The 21,674-nt window shown below is 38.1% G+C and overlaps 3 protein-coding genes across 3 annotated transcripts in view; all 3 read left to right on the top strand.

Moving 5' to 3' along the window:
• The window catches only part of LOC144638381 (uncharacterized protein KIAA1958-like), a 33,814-nt gene extending 13,667 nt beyond the window's left edge, over positions 1-20,147 (top strand). The window contains exon 2 of the mRNA XM_078497599.1: positions 19,234-20,147. Coding sequence (XP_078353725.1) covers positions 19,467-20,147 — 681 coding nt within the window. The 5' untranslated portion in view covers positions 19,234-19,466. The remainder of the gene's footprint in view (positions 1-19,233) is intronic.
• Positions 1-21,674, top strand: part of LOC144643834 (centrosomal protein of 290 kDa-like) — an 81,760-nt gene that overhangs the window by 41,668 nt on the left and 18,418 nt on the right.
• LOC144638390 (centrosomal protein of 290 kDa-like) lies at positions 4,109-19,063 on the top strand. Its single transcript, XM_078497607.1, has 30 exons — positions 4,109-4,341; positions 4,429-4,512; positions 4,721-4,784; positions 5,658-5,713; positions 6,175-6,240; positions 6,537-6,602; positions 7,074-7,127; positions 7,434-7,487; positions 7,806-7,904; positions 8,552-8,665; positions 9,564-9,632; positions 9,855-9,944; positions 10,231-10,353; positions 10,457-10,510; positions 10,676-10,739; positions 11,404-11,504; positions 11,983-12,054; positions 13,671-13,741; positions 14,017-14,209; positions 15,130-15,203; positions 15,571-15,688; positions 15,950-16,039; positions 16,317-16,395; positions 17,018-17,070; positions 17,178-17,237; positions 17,670-17,774; positions 17,889-17,931; positions 18,030-18,136; positions 18,532-18,621; positions 18,911-19,063. Exons 1-30 carry the CDS (start codon positions 4,243-4,245, stop codon positions 19,061-19,063), a joined length of 2,565 nt encoding a protein of 854 aa, XP_078353733.1. The 5' UTR covers positions 4,109-4,242.

The following is a 21,674-nucleotide window of genomic DNA, read 5'->3' as shown; positions in this document are numbered from 1 at the left end:
ATTACAAAAAACTGGAAGAAGTTTTTTGAAGGCCCAAAAGTCTAAAGCACTCGACACAAGACTAAGAGCGACTAAGACGCCTGTAAGAACATTTTACCAGTCAGTGAAAAGGGCAAGAAATTGAAAACGTACCTGCCACTTGGCTTAACCTTCTTTTGCGAAAATGAATCAGCCACGTTAATCGAATTTAGCGAATGTAAGTTTCCAGTTTTCATTTAATAACATCTTATTAACCTGGCTTCGTTTGTATGACAGAATCTTTACTGACCTCCGTCGTGAGTACTGACCTCTGACCTCACTGCGTTCGGTCTTAACTTACAACTTAGGCCAAGATGCTTCCATACAGAATTCTTATGAACTAATATGTTATAACAATTTATTGGCAATTAATTAATGAACAAGGAAATCGTGCGAATGTCATTTCCCCATCGACAAAAATGATCAAAGGCTCGTTGTGCTATCTCTAATTACAGAGTTTGCCTCATCTCAGTATTTATATCTGTGTTTCGGTAATACCTATATCATTATCTTGGGTGACGCCTCTGAAACCTGAAAATGAAACCTCCACGGGCACTTAGCCTGCGTTGCAAACGAACAAAACCCCCGGAACTGGAACATTGAAAAACTTCCGTCTCCCTATGACTGCTGCTATTGTGCCTTCGCGCAAGAAAACTCAGAGACTCAAAGGACAGTGCAGAATGCAATATGGCCAATCAATCGACAGCATGATAATAATTTTCCAGGGTAATTTCGCTTGAGAATAAGTCAAATGAGTTCACCTTTCAGTTCAGTATTGAAGCAGCAAACGTGATATTTGTGCTTTTCGTGCAAAGGCTTGTAACATGATACCTTTGTTTTTCTCTTAGGGTGCGTTTCTTTGGGAAAATCCAAAATTGGATCATTGATCTCAGATCACACAGATACTTTGCTCCCAAAGAAACGAAGAATCCGAAAATGGATTTTTTGCCATGACAACCCCGTACATAACAGAACATAAAATATCAGCAAAATAATTAAAAAAAATAATAAAATAAAATAAAATAATAAAATAATTTCAGCACACAAAATCTTTTACAAAAATCGCATGTCGAAACAGTTCTTCTTTAGCCTCAAGCACAACGTGGCGAGAAAGCATCTGAGAGCGAAGAATGTTTGCGAAATGATCAACTCAAACTTCACTCATGACAATTTTAAAAGGAAACGACTTCCGTAAAAAACCTGTATCCCGTTTAAAATGACACTTCATACCTATCAAGCTACCGTTTCCTTTTGTCGTGAAATATTTTTGTATTTTGATCGAAATAAGCGCCTGAAAACTTACCATATGACAGTGTTTACAAACAACGAACCTGTATTTTCACAGCAAAGACCGCTGGGCCAATGTAGTTTTTTCGAATCCTTTCCCAAAGAAACGCACGGATCATGAATCCTAAAAATCCGGATTCAGATATGATCTGATGTATCCACTCGGAGTGTGGATTCTTCAGATCACTGATCCGAGATTAATCCATTTTCGGATATGGGTAAAGAAACGCAAAATCCGTTTTTGGATCAAAAATCCGGATTTGGATTTTTCCCAAAGAAACGCACCCTTAGTAGGCCCGGTTCAGACGCCGTACTTTTCATGAGCCGAACTCAATTCGAATTTGGTGACCCAAATTGACAAAAGTACGCCTCTTGATTCAGACGCCGTACTTTTTGGCCGTCCCGGGGCCGTTCCTAATACAGTTCCAATAATTGAGGTAAACTGCTGGCAAAATACATTATAATAATTTATGAATTAGGATCGGCACATGAAAAGTACGGCGTCTGAATCAAAGCCGTTCCAAAGGCGTTCCACAGGCGAAATTCTCGGCCAAGCCAGGCGGGAAGAACGGGTGAGCCGTTCTAATTTGATTCAGACGCCGATCTTTTCATGTACTTAATTCAAGGAATTAGGTTCGGCTCATGAAAAGATCGGCGTCTGAACCGGGCCTTAAGTCTAATTAAATTAACGCCACGGATTCTACAAGAATCATACCGCGTTGTCCCCTTCAGCATTTAGAAAAAGACCTAAAAAATTACAAATTTTCAGAACAGTGCACGAGCAGAGCACAAACTATGAATTACAAAGCATAAAATGTCGAAATTGCGACTTTCCCCCCCCCCGAAATTGTCGCTAAAAATTGCGGCTTTTTCCCCGAAATTGTCGCTTAAGCATTTCGTGCGCCAGATCATGCTCTCGCCACGGTCTGGTGAACACGTCACACGCTCACTCAAGCATGAAGCCAAGAAGCACGTAGTTTGAAGATTTCTTTCAAAAAATTTCGGAACCGTCACGAAAGCATGTTCAAACACTAATTTGACAGAGGTTTCACAAAATAAAACGGAGGTTAGTTCAACCGACGTAGAACAAATCAAAGGAAAGGAAGTGACGGATGTAACACGATACTGTTGTTTTTCTCGGAGGTCGCTGTGATGCTTTTAAATCTAATTAAATTAACGCCACGGATTCTACAGGAATTCTACCGCATTGAAAAGCACACCACGTTAGGCTTTATTGACAAAATTTCTAGACACGTCCCTGTTATTTTAATTTTCGATAGCTTGAATTTCAGTTTGATATTGAAACAGCAAACGAGATACTTTTGTTTTTGTCAAAAACATGTAACATTATACTTTTGTTTTTGTCGAAAACGGATGTAACATGATGATATGGTAACGTGGTTTATTTTCTGCAAACAAGGCGACATTGAGATGACACAGATATTATCAATAAATTATGAGATGCTAGATCACCTTTTCTAAGAAAACAGCGTTGCCATATCAAGAATTATTTCACATGAACTGCTATGACGCCTTGGTTAATTCAATTAATTTGAGGTTTTAACTTGGCGCCACGGAGTCTACACGAATCCTTCTGCAGAAGAAACATGCAATGTTCGTGACGTAGACTGATCTGCGCATGCGTTTAGCACAAAGAATTTTGTTCCAGAAAGAATTGTACCACAAGGAGAGCATAGTGCTTTCTGAAACAAATATATACCTTGAGTTCTTCAACTGTAAGTATCGTAAATATACTCCCCGTTTTACCAAGGGCACACGGTCAGGTGCTCTCCATCCCCTCCCCCTTTACAGAAATAATTAATTAATTGATATTAATTAATTAATTAATTGGTGATTAAAAGTTTACACCGCGTTAGCGGTTTAGCGGTTTAGCAGTTTAGTGGTTTAGTGGTTTAGGGGTTTAGCAAACGCCAACCCACTAAACCATCAAAATTAAGATAAAGATAACGCCCCTTCCTGAAGCGAGAAACGCGTTCTACGACAAACAGCCTACTGACATACCCAGCTGAAATACAGCCGGCCCGAGAAAGAAGAAAGAAAGCCGAGCCGCTGACTAGTTCTGCATCAGTCCATTTTTCTTTTCCATTTATCTTTTTCTTCGTCTCGTCAAGACCACCCCTTTTCCTCACGGGGTATACGTTTCATTCACTTCTGTGACATTTAACAATTATTCCACGAGCGCGCGTTGGATATGAGATCGTTATACTGCGCGCCTCGTTGGCTATAACGATCGACGCGTATCGGCTACCATATTTCGGGGATGAAATGGTATGTGAGCTCATATACCATTTATTTCAAAACTCAGGAATTGCAATATACCATTGCTAGTTTTTAATAATAAATGGTAGACCATGAACTGGGTTAAAGAAATGTACCAACTCAACGAAGCGCCCTCCTTAGTGACAAAGCCGATAGCCCGTGAACAGCCAACACCTCTCTGACAGGAACTGACTCAAAGGTGCTGGGTTGTGGTAGTTCGCGGTTAATACTTTATGATGTCTTGGCGCAAGGAAGGACATGTGAATACTGTATTTATAAAGATTTACAATTTCTCCAAACTTATTCATGGAGCGCTTTTCTCCCCCTAACAAACACTGCAAACCTTTCTCCAAAACCTTTTCCTTGCATTCTACTTCGTGTTGCATAATCTGAATTTTCCTCGGTAAAATTACCCATGAGCCACAATATTGCTTGAACTAAACACTTTTCTCATTGGCTGATTGTCTTGCGGCCGACCAATAGCAGCTTCTGTCATATCTCAGTCACCAGGAATGTTTGGAGATTTCAAAAATGGCGGCGCGCGAAGACCACAACAAAATATTTTATGGCGTTAGGACACTGATCCCTGCAAATTTTGTGTAATTTGTTTGTAGAAAGTCGATAAAAATAACAAAAGATATATTTTCACGTTTCAAAATGCCTCCTCTAGACTGGGGAAGAATTATGGGCGCAGATCTAGAAACACTTCGAGAAGACCTAGATGCTGCTGATGAGATGTACGGAGCCTTGGAGATGGTAAACTACAAACATTTGCATCGTTACTTGCTTTTAGATTCTCGCATATGGAGGATATTAAGTCAATGTTATTTTATTTATTTCAAGGGCTCAGTTAATCCGGATTCGGAAGAAGCTGTGGATATCAACAAGATGATTAAACTGTTTGAGGTTACCAAGACTATTATGAAGGTATTAAATAAAATTACTACCTTAAGTAGTTTGTTGATAAGTAAGTTAAGTTCATTTATTTCATTTGAGTCTGTATATATAAAAATCTGTGTTTAATACTTCGGAGAGAGTTCTATAGGGAACATAAAACTGTACAAGGTGTACTGGAACGTCAACATTAGTTGATTTCGTTGATTAACTGTGATTAACTACATGTTTTTAACAACAGGTTAAATCATTACAAGCTGAGCTGGCTGAAGAATTGGCAGCTAAAGGTGGAGGTGCAGAAAGAGGTGCAATTTTCAATGAGTGTTTTTTTGTTTATTTATTTTTTATGCACCTGTCAATGTTAAGTCCCAGGGTGGGGGGGGGGGGGGCAATCCCTGGGAATTTGACATCGTGAAGCTCTCCCAGGGTAGGAATTTTGACATCTAAAATGGTCAGCTGGACTAAAAATTTAAGAGGAGATATGGGAAATTTGACATTCACAGGTGCCCAGGGGTGGGGAATTTGACTCTGGCTTCCACGAAAATGTCAAAATCCCCAGGGTCTGCCTGCCCCCTCCCCCCCACCCTGGGGCTTAACATTGCCAGGTGCATTATTTCGCCCTGTAAAATCTATAGTTGATTTATTCGACAATCTCCTGATATTTTTTTTAAACATTGTTAGAAAGTGCTAGCTCAATGGAATCATGGACTGTACAATACCCAGCCAATTTGAAGCTGTACCTTTATATGTAGCTATGTGCACAGTCCCCCTTTTTGACAATTTTTGAACGCAAAATATACATAGTGTGTATGGCCTTTTGGCTGTGTTGATGCAGCTATAAGGCCATATTGCTACATCAATGACTACACGGCTATACGGCTACATGTCTACTTGGCTATGTAGATATGTTGTTGCGTGTCTATGGCACCATGTAGCCAGCCACATAGCCATGTACTATTGTAGGTTTATTCTGTCTTAAGGTTTAATCCATTTCTAGCCCGGATTTAACCTGAAAATGGATTTAGCCTGCAACATAGCCACATAGCCACAATATCAAGAGGTATTTTGGTGTGGCCAGGTATTTTGCAGTTAAGCCTGTTTCAGTTTTTATCCCTTTAGTACCCTTTGTGTTGGTAAACACCTTGCTTCAAATCAAAGGATTTTTTTTCTCTTGACAGAACAAGAATTAATGGATGAAATTGCCCATTTAGAAAGAGAGGTTCAACAATACAGGGTAAGAACTTTTTCTGGGCAATACCCTGAAGTATGAGGGGGGGTAAACGGTCCTTTAAAAATACCTATGGCATATAATAATTTAAAGTCAACTATTACGGATCTTGTTATTTGAATTTTTTTTGAGGCTGTCTCAGGGCCACAGAAAAGATATTTATTTAGGAATGTCAAGATTGCAAAGTCGTAAATTTACGATGCACTACCCAACCCTTATCATAATTTGGTGTGTACAGAAAAGTTGCATGATTGTAAAATTTTCGAGGTCAGGTATCCAAAGGGTTTCTCTTCCTTTTTGCTGTCTTGTCATAAAGTAGATCCCCAGAGAGTGGGGGAGGGGGGGGGGGGTCTTAGGAAAAATCCTTTCCATGAGGGAGGTATGGATAATGGAACTACACAGTAACAAAACATGTGTAATGAATAATTTATTAAGTAACATTTTTTGGTTGTTGTCTGTCTTTGTAGAAATATGAAGGTGCTGGAGGGGAGGATTTTATGAGAGAAATTCAGCAAATTGAAAGCAGGAGAAGGGTGTGTATTGTCTTACATGATGCATGTAAAATTTGTAAAATGTCACCTACATGTACAACATTTTCAATATCTAAAATTAAGTAACTTAAGCCTGTGATCATACTTAAGCAGCCTACAAATCTGAGCTGGAACTTAATTATTGCAAGATATATTAAATAAAAAAGTTTAACTTTTTACAACTGAGGTAAAATAACTTGGATGTACATAAGATTATGTCAGTATACACTGTTTCCCCAAATGGGTGACTGTAAATGCCAATTTGATGTTGCCTCGCACATGTTATGTTATCATCGTAGGCTTTGGAACAAGAGTTAAATGAAAAAGAGGAAGCCTTCTACCGAGAAAAAAACAAAAATGATCAGGTTGGTAGATTAATAATTTTCACATTAACGTATTTGAATTATGACAACAGTCAGTGCAGCTCTAGCACCTGGGTTTGCCTTTGAAATTTTTCAGGTATAGAACCTGTCTAAACAGTGTTTAAGTTTAAAACGGGGGGGGGGGGTCTCAGTCATTGTGGTTCACATATCTATTGACTGACTAGAATTCCTGGAACCAGCTAGCCTGCAAGCAGTCTCTTTTTGGCGGCAATGCACAAACGGCAAAGCAAGCCACTGAGTGGGTCAGCGAAGCAGGCCAGCAAGCAAATTTGCTGAACATTGCTTGTGGGTTCACAGTGCTCGCCTCCGGCATGCTGTCCCCCCAAAAGAACTTGCTTGCAAGCATTCTGAAATCCTGTTACAACCATTTGTGGTAATTATAAGAAGTGCTAACATTAAAATAACTAATATATTAATTAAAAAATAATATATATGTTGCCCTCCTTGTTTTAGATGACTGCCAAACTGGATGAAGCTGAAAGAGAAAACAAGAACTTGAGGAGAGATGTGAGACACTACACTCTAGATTTTTTAAGCCATTTTTTTAGTAAACAATTGAGATGGACTGTGAACAACAAATCAGGCAAAAAATGATGTTGGCTTAATTTTTAATCTGTGCCATTTGGGACAAAGCTAAGAGCTTAACATGTGTGAATACTTACAAGTAGTTACCGGTAGCTGCATGTTATCAATTGCTTTTAATTAAAATATGTCATTCCACAGTATTCAGAATCTGTCTCCATTACTTTTTTTTAACTGCCAACTGTATTTGAATTTCAGTGAAATGATTGTTATTTTTTTCCATTTGAAAAGGTGGAAAGGAGCAAGATGGATTTGAGAGACTTACAACGACAAATTGAACAACAGGTATACACAACCAACTTGTCCAAAATATGAAAATCCATCTGACCAGTTTGAAGGGGGATGGGGGGTATGAGACATCAAGGGAGGGGAGTGTTTTACTTTTTCTGCTTATTAACCTAGTAATTGACATAAAATTATTTGTACTGATGCCAGCAAGTGAAAATGACAAGTCTTAGATGCAAATGAAGCTGTCATTTCACACTCAATACCCATGTTAAAAATAACAAAATTTAAATGAGAATGTGTTATCAAATGAATGTCAAATATAAACCCTTGAAATATTGAGAACTTATTATTATTTTAAAACATTTTTTTATCTAGAGAGACAGCATGGTGATGCGCCGTGGAGAAGATTCAGAATTTAAAGACAAGATGTCAAAGAAAAATAAGGAGTTAACTGAATATCTGGATGAAATTAGGGTAAATACCATAAACAGTTACTGTTAACTTTTTTTTTGATGAGATCAGCACATATACAACAAGCTATACATGTAGTTAATACTCTATCATTACAGTGCACATACATGTAGACCTGGTTGTTGAGAAATACTATAAACCATAAACAATATGACCCAGAGACTTTCTAGGAAACATGTGGACAATACTCTTAGCTTGTTTGCATATTTCTAAGAGATCGTGAACATACATGTACACTAAGGGGTGGTGAATGGTCCTTCAAAAAAATGCATGTCTCACAAAATTTTAGCCAAATTTTAGGCCTCTCATCGTCTCGAATTTTTCTTTGACGCGTTCTCTGAGTCTTGATTTCTTTTGCAAGGCTAATTTTAAAGGTCTCGGGCTCGCAGAAAAGATCTCAGTCTCAGCGTTTTGCAAAGTCTTGCATTTACCATTTGACACCCCTACACTAGTAAAAGTGTTTACCAAGATCAACACTGAGATGTGATCATCACACTCTAATTAAGTCTTCCCATAATCCTATAAGGATGCATCATTTGTGTTTTATGCTTTTGCACATGTCTATATCCTAATTATTTCATAAAATACTAAATAATAAGTTAAACATAACTGTTCTTACTGCATTTCTTTTAAAAATGACATCTTGCTAGATTCTTCAAGAAGCCAATGACGAATTAGAAGATCGCATCAAAAGTGCTGAGAAGGAACTTGAAGAGTCAACAGCAGAAATGAACAAGATGACAGATGAGTACACCAAACTTAAGGTATGCCTGTATTAAGTATATTAAGCCTTTAATTTGGATATCCTTAAATATTTGTTAGCCATACCAAGTTTCTCTGCAGTTGACATGACTGTTATCAAACATAGCAAGAGTTATGCATAGTTTTCTTTGGGAGCGATTACTTTGTGTCATCTCAACCCTCCAAGTTTACTTGTTTCTTAAGTGGCCATTTGGCCACCAACTACTCAAGTTTTGGTCGCCAGTGAAAAATTTTAGTCACCAAATTAAGCTGATGCTTTCAATCATTCCTCTCAATTTTAGTCGCCAGGGGTTGACCTTGGTTCAAATTTAGTCGCCAGCTCCAAAGTTTTAGTCGCCATGGCGACTAAAATGGTCTTAACTTGGAGGGTTGCATCTTTAATTTGATTTCAAGGTCTGGAGGTATCCAGTTTGTAATGAGTGGAGGGGACAGCAGGGTGGGGTGTGAACCCAGAAGTAGAGGGGGTAGCAACTCTACTTTTGGAAAAGGGAGGGTGGGAAGAAGGGTTCCCAAGGTGACAGAAGACTGTGGAAATTTGGAAAAAAATTGCAGCATTGTGTAATATTTTGCTTTAGAGAAGTAACAAGGGGTGGGAACCTGTAAGGTAGGGTCAGGAACTGGGAATTAGAGGTACAGGAAGTGGGTAGTTTAGGTAACCCTGCCCCCCCCCCCCCCCAGCACTCTGATGTGGCAGCTTTCTATAATACATTGTAAGTTATATAATTGATTTTTAGTCCTAAGTGACTTTTAAAACCAAATTAGCCAGTTTGTTTATGCTTGGCTGTGTGTTTTGGATAGGAGTCCCAGTTAATTATGACTGTCACAGTGTTTTTTTTTTTATTTTTAATGGCCTGTGATTTATGTTGTATACACTTGGCTGTTCTTGTTATTCTGTTGCAGACTATACTACAACAGTCAGACCTGATCATTGACGACATGAGAAAAGAAAGAGATGCCCTCAGAGCACAGGTCACTACACTTCAAATTCTTCAAGATATTGCTGGGCCACATTTTGTAATCTAACTGGACCATAAATATAATTGGGGAGCTGTATCAATCCAAAAAAAAATTATGGTGTCATAGATGAAAAGATGACCATTTTGAATAGTAACACACAGTTGTTATTCTTGTACAAACAATTACTCTGCACATGTTTCATTTTTATGACTCTAGTTTTGCTTGTTTGATTAGGTTCAAGACCTCAGGGTACAGTTTGCGACTAAAACAGACACTGACGACCAGATCATGGTAGCCGTTAATGCCAAAGTGGATGAGTGGAAGGTTTGTAGAGTCCAAACTAAAACATCACATAATTTATTAAATGGGTGTTATCCTTAATTAACAGTTACTTATAAATAATATTTTTTTATTCATAAAACAATTTGTCCATGGCAGGTGATAACACAATTATATTATATACCCCCTACAACTGGGGTAATTCTACCAAACTCAACCCAGGCATGCATTGACAGTGTTTTTATCCTGTGAAATATTATGCACATAGTAACATAAAATGTAAGTGCTAACTTGAATTCATTTTGTTAATATTTAAGAATCTTTTTTGCAGGCGGTACTTGCAGCAAAGGAGATTGAACTAGAGCAGTACAAGTCCTTAGTGCAGGAACTAAAACAACAAGTCACAGGACTTCAACTTGACACAGACAAAACATCTCTGGCAATGCTGCAACAGGTATGTACAGCAATGCTTCTAAATTTTTACACATAACATACAAGTTATGTACCAATGTTACATTGTCAATAAAATTAATTTATGTTTGAATTTTCCCTGACAGGCAGTGGTGGAAAAAGATGAACAGATTGAAAAACTCAAAAAGGAACTAGAAAAGGTATCTTTTGTAGCCTTATCTACAATAACTCGCGGTTATGAAAATATATTATAGCCAAGTAGAGGTCCATGCATTCGATCTACTAGCTTAGGATTGTTTAAATAATAGATCAACATATCTTTTATGTTCTTATTTGTATTTCTTCTGAACTTTGCTTGGCTGTAGGCAACAAGTGAGATGCACGGACTCGCTTCATATGTGGACGAAGTCAAAGCCTTAACAGAAAAAGGTATGTGCAATCAATTTTTCTGTTAATAAGTTAAACTGTTTTTCATGACTGTGAAGCATGCCAATGCATGCAAAGGGATATGAGGCCTACAAATTCTATCCAATATTAATTATTTGAAGCTGACATTATAGTGAGTCTACAGGGAATGAATACACTGAAACAAAAATCAGAGTCACAGTCACAGAGCTCTCCAGCTATTTACTTTGCCCTTTATTCAATTTTAAATTTATTGACCTTAGACGGAAAAAAATATGGTCATGTGCTACTGACCAGTGAGCAAATACCTTGTTTTTACAGCTGTCATTTGACAATAGTGATGATGTATAATATCAAAGATGTTCAAGCTGACCCCTTAACATTAATGTAAATCTATTTCTGTCCAGAGTATGGCTGCCATGTTTGAGCGATGTACGTTGTAGGTCATGTGGTGGGCACACGCCTGTAAACTGTGCTGCTAGCCATGATGCCCATGAAAAATGAAATAGATGGTTCTCCTATTTCTGTGGATTTTTTTATAGGTATGGGGCTCTGCTCTGCTGCCCTTTGTGCCACCGGGAGCTCCACTATAATGTTAAACAATTATTGCTAACACCAAGTGCTTGACTGTACACTGCAGCTATCCTTTAGCGTTAAGGTTGACAATTTAACACTTTTGTTTTTCTAGGTGTTCCATCAGCATACCAACAGAAGAGAATCAAAGAGTTAAATAGCACATTACAAAGGGAACAGCTGGAAACTCTGCAAACAAAAGACAGAATGATAAATGTAACAACCCATCTTCATTAATTTATAAAAATGTTATACGATTTAACAAATCCTGCTTATCTTGATATCAAGAGAGAAATGGGTCACAGTTAAATCCAGTTCTCATGACATGAAGCCACAGAGAATACCTGGGATCTAGTCAGTCACAGATGATAACCCCCCCCCCCCCCCCAACACCACATTATGAAGGCAGATGCACAACTTTTTGCTGGTATCTATTGTCTTACCTGGCTGGATAGAGAGACACTCCATGAGCTAGATCTAGTAAAACAATGTTTAGGCATTGTACTCTTTATGTTGTGATCTCAAGTCCGTTAAGCTGACTGCGGTTACCTGCCCATCAAACCTGAAGTGGAGTTGACAATCACTTCTACCAAACAACCATAGAGGGACTCGTCTGGTGTTTGTTATTATGACACATAATTGTTACCAACAACTTTACAGCCCTTTCCTTTAAATCTTTGTTTCTCGTGAACAGGCAGAAACAGCTGCAGCCATGAAGGACAAGCAGTTAAATGATCTGTTGGCTCGAATGATGCAATATGAGAGGGTAATTGAAAAAAATATGTGTGTTTGCATATCTTATTGATATTAATATCAGGTCCCTCTCATTTTTCTCAATATTGTAACATTTACAGTCATTTGCTATACAACTGTAACACGACTGTCTGCAGGGCTCAACTGGCTTTTCCAGATCTTCTTACAGCATGGCTCTTGGGGGTTTTTAGCTCATTCTCCAGAATGAGTAATAGAGTGATACAAATGTTGACGGAAGTCTGCGTGTACAAAAATTGTGTGGACCGGAAGTGATACAGATGTCGACGGAAGTCTGCGTGTACAAAAATTGTGTGGACCGGAAGTGATACAGATGTTGACGGAAGTCTGCGTGTACAAAAATTGTGTGGACCGGAAGTGATACAGATGTCGACGGAAGTCTGCGTGTACAAAAATTGTGTGGACGGAAGTTGTAGAACGGAAGTAATTTTATATGCTATCCCTGCCCCCTTAGTAACGCCAAAAAATAACTTCAGTGAAGCTCAGATGCAAATGTGAAAAGAAATGAAATCATTGTATAGTGTAATAAATAAATTAACATCAAATGACAATTTCGGAACTACTGGTAGAACGGAAGTAATTTTATATGCTACCCCTGCCCCCTTAGTAACGCCAAAAATAACTTCAGTGAAGCTCAGATGCAAATGTGAAAAGAAGTGAAATCATTGTATAGTGTAATAAATAAATTAACATCAAATGACAATTTCGGAACTACTAGTTACAATGAACCAAAACTAAAGCTACGTCAACTCCGACTACAACCCGCACGTGTCGTTATTACAAAAAATTATCAAATGTATATTTTCATTTTTTTTTTCTTTTCTGAGACCCCTCAACATGTCCTCGGCCCTGACCCCAATCTGTCTATGTCCAACAGAAAGTATAAAGAGCAATCTAAAATATGGAATCAATGGAATCTTTTTGGTATGTTTGAAGTAGAGTTGGTTTTGGCTCGTGACGTGACGCAGCTGATGTTCACCCGCACGCGTCCCTGCACGCATTTCTGTACGTGTACAATGAACCAAAAATAAAGCCGCGTCAACTCTCTTTGTAGTAATCTCATTTCCCGTGACTCACGTCATCCGTTTTACACGACGTGTTCGTGCGCATCTTTCTCTCAAATTTCATTCGCTGCTCAATCCATGAACAATGATTGTCACTGCCCGGTAGATGCGTGCTGACAGAAAGGTTATTCAAAACGCAATTCAGTAATTTAAAACGGTAACAAATATTCATTTCATTTCTTTTCACATGTGTATCTGAGCTTCGTGGAAGATATGAACTATTTACACACTATCCAACCAGAAAAAAAGCTCGTAACCACAATCTCCACACGTTTTAGCAGTAAAAACATGTTCTTCAAATATCGAAATTATATTTGTCAAGAAGCGATGTATTGGTGAAAAATATTGTGAAAGCCCTTTCCGTGTTTTTGGTTAGGGTATTTTTTAAGAAAATGCTGTTCAAAGTCAAAATTTTATAACCCATATGTAAAGGCATTATCTGGTACAACGAATTAGTAACCATGTGTACATGTACGATATACAGGATTGAAGCCACACATGAATGAAACAAGTATCATGATACTTTTGTACTATGTCTGTGTTTCAGGGCGAGTATGGTCTGAGTGAAGCAGTACAAGAAATCAAAGACTGCAAGGCTCAAATTCGCATCAGAGATCAGTAAGAAATACAAGATTTATTTAGTAAAACTACTTGTTTTACCTTCTTTAAAAATCCAACAATCAAGATGCCAATGAAGACGTTTCTCTCAATTTAGAAAGAAACTATCCATTTGTTACTTGCTAAATTAAAATAGAAAGTTTGTGATGCACAATATGAAGCAAAAGGTTACTCAAACATGAAGAACGTCTATGGAAAGTACTAACTTAATCTTTTATGTGTGCTTCTTGGGTTTGTTTATTTGGCCAGTTTAATTTTGCGTATTTGCACTTCAGAAACATTGAAGACTTAACCAGTCAAGTTAACAACTTGGAAATTAAAGTAAATGACACTGAACTGGAGAATGAAGAGCTACGAGAACGACTTGGAATGGATCCAAAAGAGCCGCTGGACATTGAAGATGTTAGACATAAAAAGAAAGTTAAAGCAGAACAGGCAGTGGCACTAAACAGGGCATTAAATAAAGAGGTATGCAATGAGGTCTTGGTCAAGTTTCTATACTACTAAAGAGTGTTACATATACCCTCATGGATAGAATGCCAGTCCATCCACAGGCTTCCCAAGCTCAAAAGTCGTCTTTTTGATGTGTTTTTAGAGCCCTTCGGGCGGCCGACTCTACATACGTGGTGTTTGCGACAGCTTGTGTATATAGAGAAATGTATGGGAAAATCACGGATTCTCTAAAATCGGGTAAATAACTATCTATTTTGAAATAAAGTTTATCTACCTTAAATGTGTCGCTTGTGTCTTGTGCCGAATTTGAAGCCATTTTGACGCCATTTAGCGAAGTTAGAAGGGGAGACAACGACTCTGTATAACTTCGCTAAATGGCGTCGGAATGGCTTCGAATTCGGCACAAGACACAAGTAAGCGACACATTTAAGGTATATAAACTTTATTTCAAAATAGATAGTTATTTACCCGATTTTAGAGAATCTGTGATTTTCCCATACATTTCTCTATAATACACAAGCTGTCGCATACACCATGTATGTAGAGTCGGCCGCCCGAAGGGCTCTAAAAACACATCAAAAAGACGACTTTTGAGCTTGGGAAGCCTGTGGTCCATCACAATTTGCGTCCCAGTTTCTTGCCAGGCTACCCAACAATTCACACATGTCCATTTAAAAGTTCTCCTCGATCTAGAAAGATTATGTGAGGGTTGAGTGCCTTGTCTTATTTCTGGTGCATTAATACCTCCTTTTGTATTTAGCTGTCCAGAAAATACCATGTGGTACATGATAGAATGTTTGTTACCATTTTGTGTTAAAAAGCAAATTTTCTAGTAAACCAAAAATTTACATTACACAGGTGCAGGTTCCTTGGCTCAAAAGTTACGCCAGCTATGCAAGCTACCAATCATTGTATGTTTTTGTTTTTTCCTGTAGGTTGAAAGATTGGAGGAAGAAAGGCTTCAACTCAAAAGGCAGCTCAGAAAACAAGCGATGCACAGAGGTGCTCGGTATGTGAAGAACACAGCTCACCTTTTTACCTTTCATCTTGTACCAGTGCAATGAAATGACAACAGACATCTATTTATCATTTAAAATATTGATTGGAAGCTCTGTGAAAATTGTCAAAGTGGCCGGCACTTACATGTAAAGGATGTGCCACAAGCAAAACATAAACGTTCGGCAAGATAAATATGGTCGAGAGTGAAGAAGATCAAGATGAATTGTGATTGATGCACTTTAAACAATAATTATTGAGCTAATTTTGCATGACTAGTGGCATACTCCCGAATATGCGTGTACCTCATTTTGAAGTTATATTTTAAAAAGCTGTTCCTTTATAGACACTTCATTTGGCATTTCTTACTTTTACTCTAGAGCTGTTGAGCTTGGGATCACTGCAGAAGACTTGATCATGGCAGAAGAACAGGAAGTGGTTTCTTCACCCAGACGACTTCCTGTGGTGGATTCCGATAGTGAAGTGACCAAGGCTTTGGTATGTAACATCACGGACCTGTACATTAAGTGCCACAAAAACATCAGAAGAATACCAACAGTCCTGACTATATGTGTATTAGGGTCGCTTCAAGGTCAGGAACAAGTCTGCGAATTTAGTATTTGGTTAGGGAAACTCAACGTTGTTGTAAAAGAACTTTATATGTTGGTTGTGCAACTTAGCTACAACAAGACTAAACGGACACTACACCAACAGGCTTTACACTGTAGAAAAATATTTTTTGTTTGTTTGTTGTTTCAGAACAAGAAGCTTGAAGGAGAGGTGGAAAAGAATGAACAACAAATTGAAAAGTTCAAGTCTAACATGAAAAAGATTGAAACGGAAAATAAGGTACTTCACTTTTGCCATCGTTTTATGTCAAAATTGTAACTTACAATGTCCTGTTTTGTTTTTAAAGGAGAGTAACCTAAGAAAGTCGACAAAGTATTGCTAAACGGCAGCAAGACACAACAACAGTATGAACTTAATCCAGTATAAAGGGGCTTAGCCTGTCCATTCTCACCACAAGTTTTTAATCAATCAATTAACTTTGCAACTCGTTTTGAAGACCTGTAAATTAGAACAGTAAAATACTATTATGTTTCATAACTGTTGTTTTTGTGGATAGGAACTTAAAGATGAAAATAAGCAATTGGAAGTGGGAATGAGAGAGATTTTAGCACAACTGAAAGAACATGCACAACAAGGTTTGTACACAAGTTCTTCTAGAAATGTCGTTCAGAGTTCGGCGGTTTTATCTATTCCTCTTTACTAGACTCTATCTAAAATTAAGATAATTATTCTACTTAGACGAATCATCCTAGCTCATGCACAGACCAACTTGAGAACCAGCAAAGATGTGCTTGTAATTATTTACTTTCTGTGACCCAGTCAGGAGATAAATAAGTGGCATAAACTTTGGTCAAAAATCCATTTCTTACATGAAAACTTTCGGAGTCTGTGTTAGCACTATTTCCGATTAGACTTCTAACAGTGGAAAATAATATCTATACGTACAATAGCTTGCCAATAGTGTAGCAAGAAGTTTATTCAACATTATTTTGTTACATGCATCTCTTTTTTGTTTGCCCTGTTTTTTGTAAACGTACTGAATCTGTGAAGAAATTATTCAGCATGACACGAGCGTGGGACAAAGAAAAAATCTGAGTCCCCGACGGGAATCGAACCCATGGCCTCCCAGATACCGGTTGGGCGCTCTAACCAACTGAGCTACGAGAGACTCGTTGAGAGCCATTGCTAATCAGCCTTTAGTTTCAAGTTGGTGTTAGCGAATACTGAACTGTATGCTTTGTTACTGGTATGTTTTAGGGTCAGAAGATGGTAAATTAGTTCAAGTACCAGCTTTGGAAAAGTTAATGGCTGTGAGTTAATGTTTGACCACTTATTTGTTTTCGTTTTACCCTTACATCTGTCACATTTATGAAGTTATGTTCTAAAACGTTCTTTTTTTTTCTTCTGTTCTTTGAAGATGATCGAGTCAAGAAATGCAGTGGGTCAGTACGACACAACACTTCAGTTAAAAGCACAGGTACATTTTTTGTGTAAATTAAGCTCTGCAGTTTCTTCCTAATTCTACATGTATACATAAAGTTGTTTGTTGTAATATTATAAACATAGACCTACGATTGCTTTTGTTTCAATTTTGTCGGACAAGAAAATTATTATAAACAACTCATGTATCTCAGGTATCACTGCATGCGTTGGAAGTACAAGTGCCGTTTGTAATGTGGTAAAACCTTGTGGAGTTAACCATGAGTACTAGTTAGATATCAAACAACGTACCAATTCACCTTTAAAACCTAATTATTTTGTGGGCACTCACAACTATCCTGTAGCTCAGTCGGAGAGTTTCCACTGGCGTGAAGATGATGTGTTGCTAGACAATATAAAAGTAGGCATGTATCTGCTGGACTGTAGGAACATTGTAAATTCAGTCGTCTGCAATGTGATCTAATTGTAGATTGAACAACTGAGTGGGCGGAATGAGGAACTGCGACATGAACTACATAATGCAAGAGAAGAAACAACTAAAGCTATCATGCAGTTAGAGAGGAAAAATGCTAAGGTGATGATCGCTTGAAAAATATATCTAAATGCTTAAAAATGTTTGGATATTTTTAGCTAAATAAATTTCTTGTCGTGTTCTAACTTTTTTATTGTGTTTTGTTTGTAATGACAGATTGAAGACCTTGAAAAAGACGTAACAGTCTTGAAAGAGATAGGTAAGTTCAGTTGAAGCCAAAAAACAAAGCGGGATTGAAGGAAACATACACAAACAGAGAATTTTCAAATAGGGTTTTCCTGCCTGCTTGAATTCTAGGTGAAGGAGCAGTCAAACTACAACCCATGCCTCTGCCACAAGGAATGACGCCATCATCAACAGAGATCATTGCCAGCCTTAATGAACATCTCATACAAGTTCTTCAAGTAAGGAATATTGTCAATAATAGGCCATTTCCGAGTTACTCTTTGCCTCTGTTTCAAAACGAGTCTACGTGCGAAACCATTCTAATGAAAATGAGTTTGATTTGCGTGAAAAGCGACCTGTAGGTGAAACTCGTTTTCATATGAATGGTTTCGCACGTAGACTCGTTTTGAAGGGTAACTCGGAAATGGCCTATTACACGTCATACAGGATCATGATTGTATGAACATTAGTAAAAAGTGAGCGTTAAACATACTCATATAATTACGTTTTTTGTTATGAAAAATTACAAAGAAGCAGCAACAAAGACGTAACATGTAGTTATGGATCGTTATGGCTTTAGCCGCCATCGAATGTTCATGGTGTTTGATGTATATTTTGTTTGCTTGGTTTTCAGGAAATCTCACTAAAGGAACAATTGCTGGAGAAAATGGAAAAAGACCTTGACATGTTCAAAAGGAAGTTCTCGGTTATTCTTCACCAAAAGGTTGTCGTGTTACCCAAGTTTGTTCTTTTTTCTCTAATAATTTATGATTCGCGTTAAATTCAAAAACATTGTAGTATAACGGATAGCAAAAGCAAAGTTCTCTTGCCTTCCCAATCAGGAGATTGTGTAAAAAATAACAAAAGTTCCATAATTACTCTCTCTGGAAGCCAGTGAGCACAAACACCTCGCCCAATAAAACTTTGCATGTCTCTGGGAAGTTGTCACAGATTTTGTCAAGCTCTAATGTGACGTGTTAATACTTTGAAGCTTACTGATGTTGTTATTGTAGGGGCTTCTATATGCCGACTTTTTGAAAGAAAAAGAGAAATGGGAAGAGGAGAAGAAAGCGATTGAAGAAGACAAAGCTTCAACAGAGCTGGCCAGAGAACATGACAAAATCAGGCTCATGGAGTTTGAGGTACTGACGGATTATCTGCTGTAGTGGACGAAGTGACAGTACAGTGGAACCCCGATATAACGATATGCCAAGGGAGCAGTAAAATTATATCGTTATATCGAGGAATCGTTATATCGGGGTTCCGTCCCATACATTGTACTATTGCCGGGACATAACATATTCATCGTTATATCGGGAATATCGTTATATCGAAGATCGTTTTATTTCATAGGTACTGAGATTTACTCATGAAAATCGTAGGGAGTAAAAATCGTACTGATTCAGAGATTAGCCAATCAGGAGCACGAACGACAAAATTTCACTGTGAAAAAATATCGTTCGTCCAATTAGCAACGCGAACGACGAATTTTCACTGGTGATGAATGAACGTATTGAAGGAAACGTCATCCCACAGCCGTTGCCGACAAGAAAACCCGCGCTTTAAAAAATGGCCGAGGGAAGGTTTGCTTCTGTTTCCTCAGTTGAAGAATTCATTTTAGAACAGGAAAACAAAAACACCGCTCAAAAAACTGAACGAGATGTAAAATTGCTTGAAAGATTTTTGATAACGAAGAACGAAGACAGAAAAATAGAAGATATTCCGGCTGTTGAGCTGAATGAATACATCAGCCAATTCATCATTGCCGTCCGCACCAAAGATGGAAATGAATACGAACCGACTTCTCTTCGAAGTTTAGTGGCTAGCTTCGAAAGACACCTGAAGAAAAAGAGCTATTCTGTAAGCATAATCAACGACTTGGTGTTTGAGAAAACCAGGAAAGTTCTACAGTCTAAACAAAAGCAGCTAAAAAAGCAAGGAAAAGGAAATAAACCGAAAGCGTCGGTAGCTTTGACAAGCGAAGAGATGAAAATATTGTACGAGAAGGGTTTGCTCGGTATGTGTAGTCCCGAGGCACTTCTGAACACGCTCTGGCTAAACAACACTCTTCACTTCGGACTCCGTGGGTGCCAAGAACATCGTGATATGTGCTGGGGAGATATAAAGCTACTGAAAACGGCAAGCGGAGTCGAGTACTTGGAGTTCAATGAAAGACAAACAAAAACTAGAACGGGATCAGACTGCAGCGATGTCAGAACCGTACCGCCGAAAATGTTTGCGACCGACTGAACTGAAAGAGATCCTGTCGCAGTCTACAAATGTTTTGCCAGGAAGAGACCTGAGGAAATGAATCAAGATGATGCTCCCTTTTATTTGGCTGTAAACAACGGTTTGAAGACGGACTCGCTCACAACAAAAGGCTGGTTCAAGTCCGGTCCTGTCGGCAAAAACAAACTCAATGGTTTAATGAAGACCATGGTTCAGAAAGCAGGAATTGAAAACGACAGGCTTCGAAATCATAGCGGCCGAAAGACAATGATTCAGACGCTAAGTGAACACGACATTCCACCTACGCAAATCGCACAACTATCTGGCCATAAGAATTTGAAGAGCATAGAAAATTACAGCACTGTTTCAACGAAGCAACAGATGCACATGTCAAAAGTGCTAAGCAGTGTGATGGCTGGTACCTCAGCTTCGTCCTCTTCTGAGACAGCTTGTTCGCAGTCCTCCGACTCTCAGAATGGTGGAAAGCAGCAGTCCATGGCACTATTCAGTGGCGCAGTTATTCAAGGTGGCAATTTCTCCATCAACATTAACACTTTAAATCAGTCTCCGACGCTTTCTACAAACCCGTCAAGCTCCGAAGCGATGCGATGGAAACGTCTAAGGCCTTTGGAACTGGAAAGTGACTCTGATGATGAATAAATTGTGATTTATCTTCAGGACTACTTTTTTATTGGCATGGCTTCCTTTATTAACAGAAATTTGACTTAACTTAAAAATTTTGAATGCTGCAGATCTTTGATTTACTCAGTTGTTGAGCACTTGAATGGTTTTACAGTGTCATTTATTTGTGCAAATAAATTTGTCTACTCAGTAGCACGGAAAAGAAAATCTCAGTACCTATGAAATAAACATATTACAGCATGGAAAATGCTTTGTACGATTTTTATTCACTCGTTGATACGTATCAGAAAACTCACTCGTTCGCTACGCTCACTCGTTCGTTTTCTGACACTACTCAACTCGTGAATAAAAATCGTACGCGCGCATTTTCCATGAAGTAATCTCTATATATCGGGGTTCCACTGTATCGATGTTTTAGGTGTCAATTTTGACCATAGATCTACAAATATTAATTTTTCTATCTTTATTTCCCTTTCCCTCCAGAAATTTGACAAAGGCTATGATTTTGTAGTGGCACTTACTCTATCTAGTGTATCTCTTTCAATCTCATGCTTAAATTAGTAATTCTCTTTAAACCAGGGTTCGTACGGGTCATGGAAAACGTGGAAAGTCGTGGAATTTTAGAATTTCATTTTCCAGGCCTGAAAAGTCATGGAATTTAAGTGTGGGTCATGAAAGTCATGGAAAATGGTATTGATTGTAAAAAAAATTAGGCAGGTAATTTTTTAGTGTGAAGAAAAGGTTAAAAACTTACCCCGAATCAAGATCATGATATTTTTTTAACAATTCCCTAGAAAATGGTCAAATTTAGGTTATGGAAAACTTTGAAAAGTCGTGGAAAAGGTCATGGAAAGTCATGGAATTTCAAAAGTTCAAAAGAGTACGAACCCTTTATACTGTTTAATA

The sequence above is a fragment of the Oculina patagonica genome, chromosome 2 (assembly GCF_052425735.1).
Source record: "Oculina patagonica isolate OP01 chromosome 2, crgOcupat, whole genome shotgun sequence".
In the NCBI taxonomy this organism is placed as follows: domain Eukaryota; kingdom Metazoa; phylum Cnidaria; class Anthozoa; order Scleractinia; family Oculinidae; genus Oculina; species Oculina patagonica.
Note: the sequence above shows the minus strand (reverse complement) of the source record. Positions and strands in the feature narration are given on the sequence as shown.

What these genes read in the sequence shown, in the direction of transcription:
- LOC144638390 (XM_078497607.1), top strand. Translation starts at nt 4,243, where the DNA reads ATGCCTCCTCTAGACTGGGGAAGAATTATGGGCGCAGATCTAGAAACA. An exon ending in CACTTCAGTTAAAAGCACAG is followed by an intron (nt 17,238 to 17,669) that starts GTACATTTTTTG and finishes ATCTAATTGTAG; the next exon opens with ATTGAACAACTGAGTGGGCG. An exon ending in ATCTCATACAAGTTCTTCAA is followed by an intron (nt 18,137 to 18,531) that starts GTAAGGAATATT and finishes CTTGGTTTTCAG; the next exon opens with GAAATCTCACTAAAGGAACA.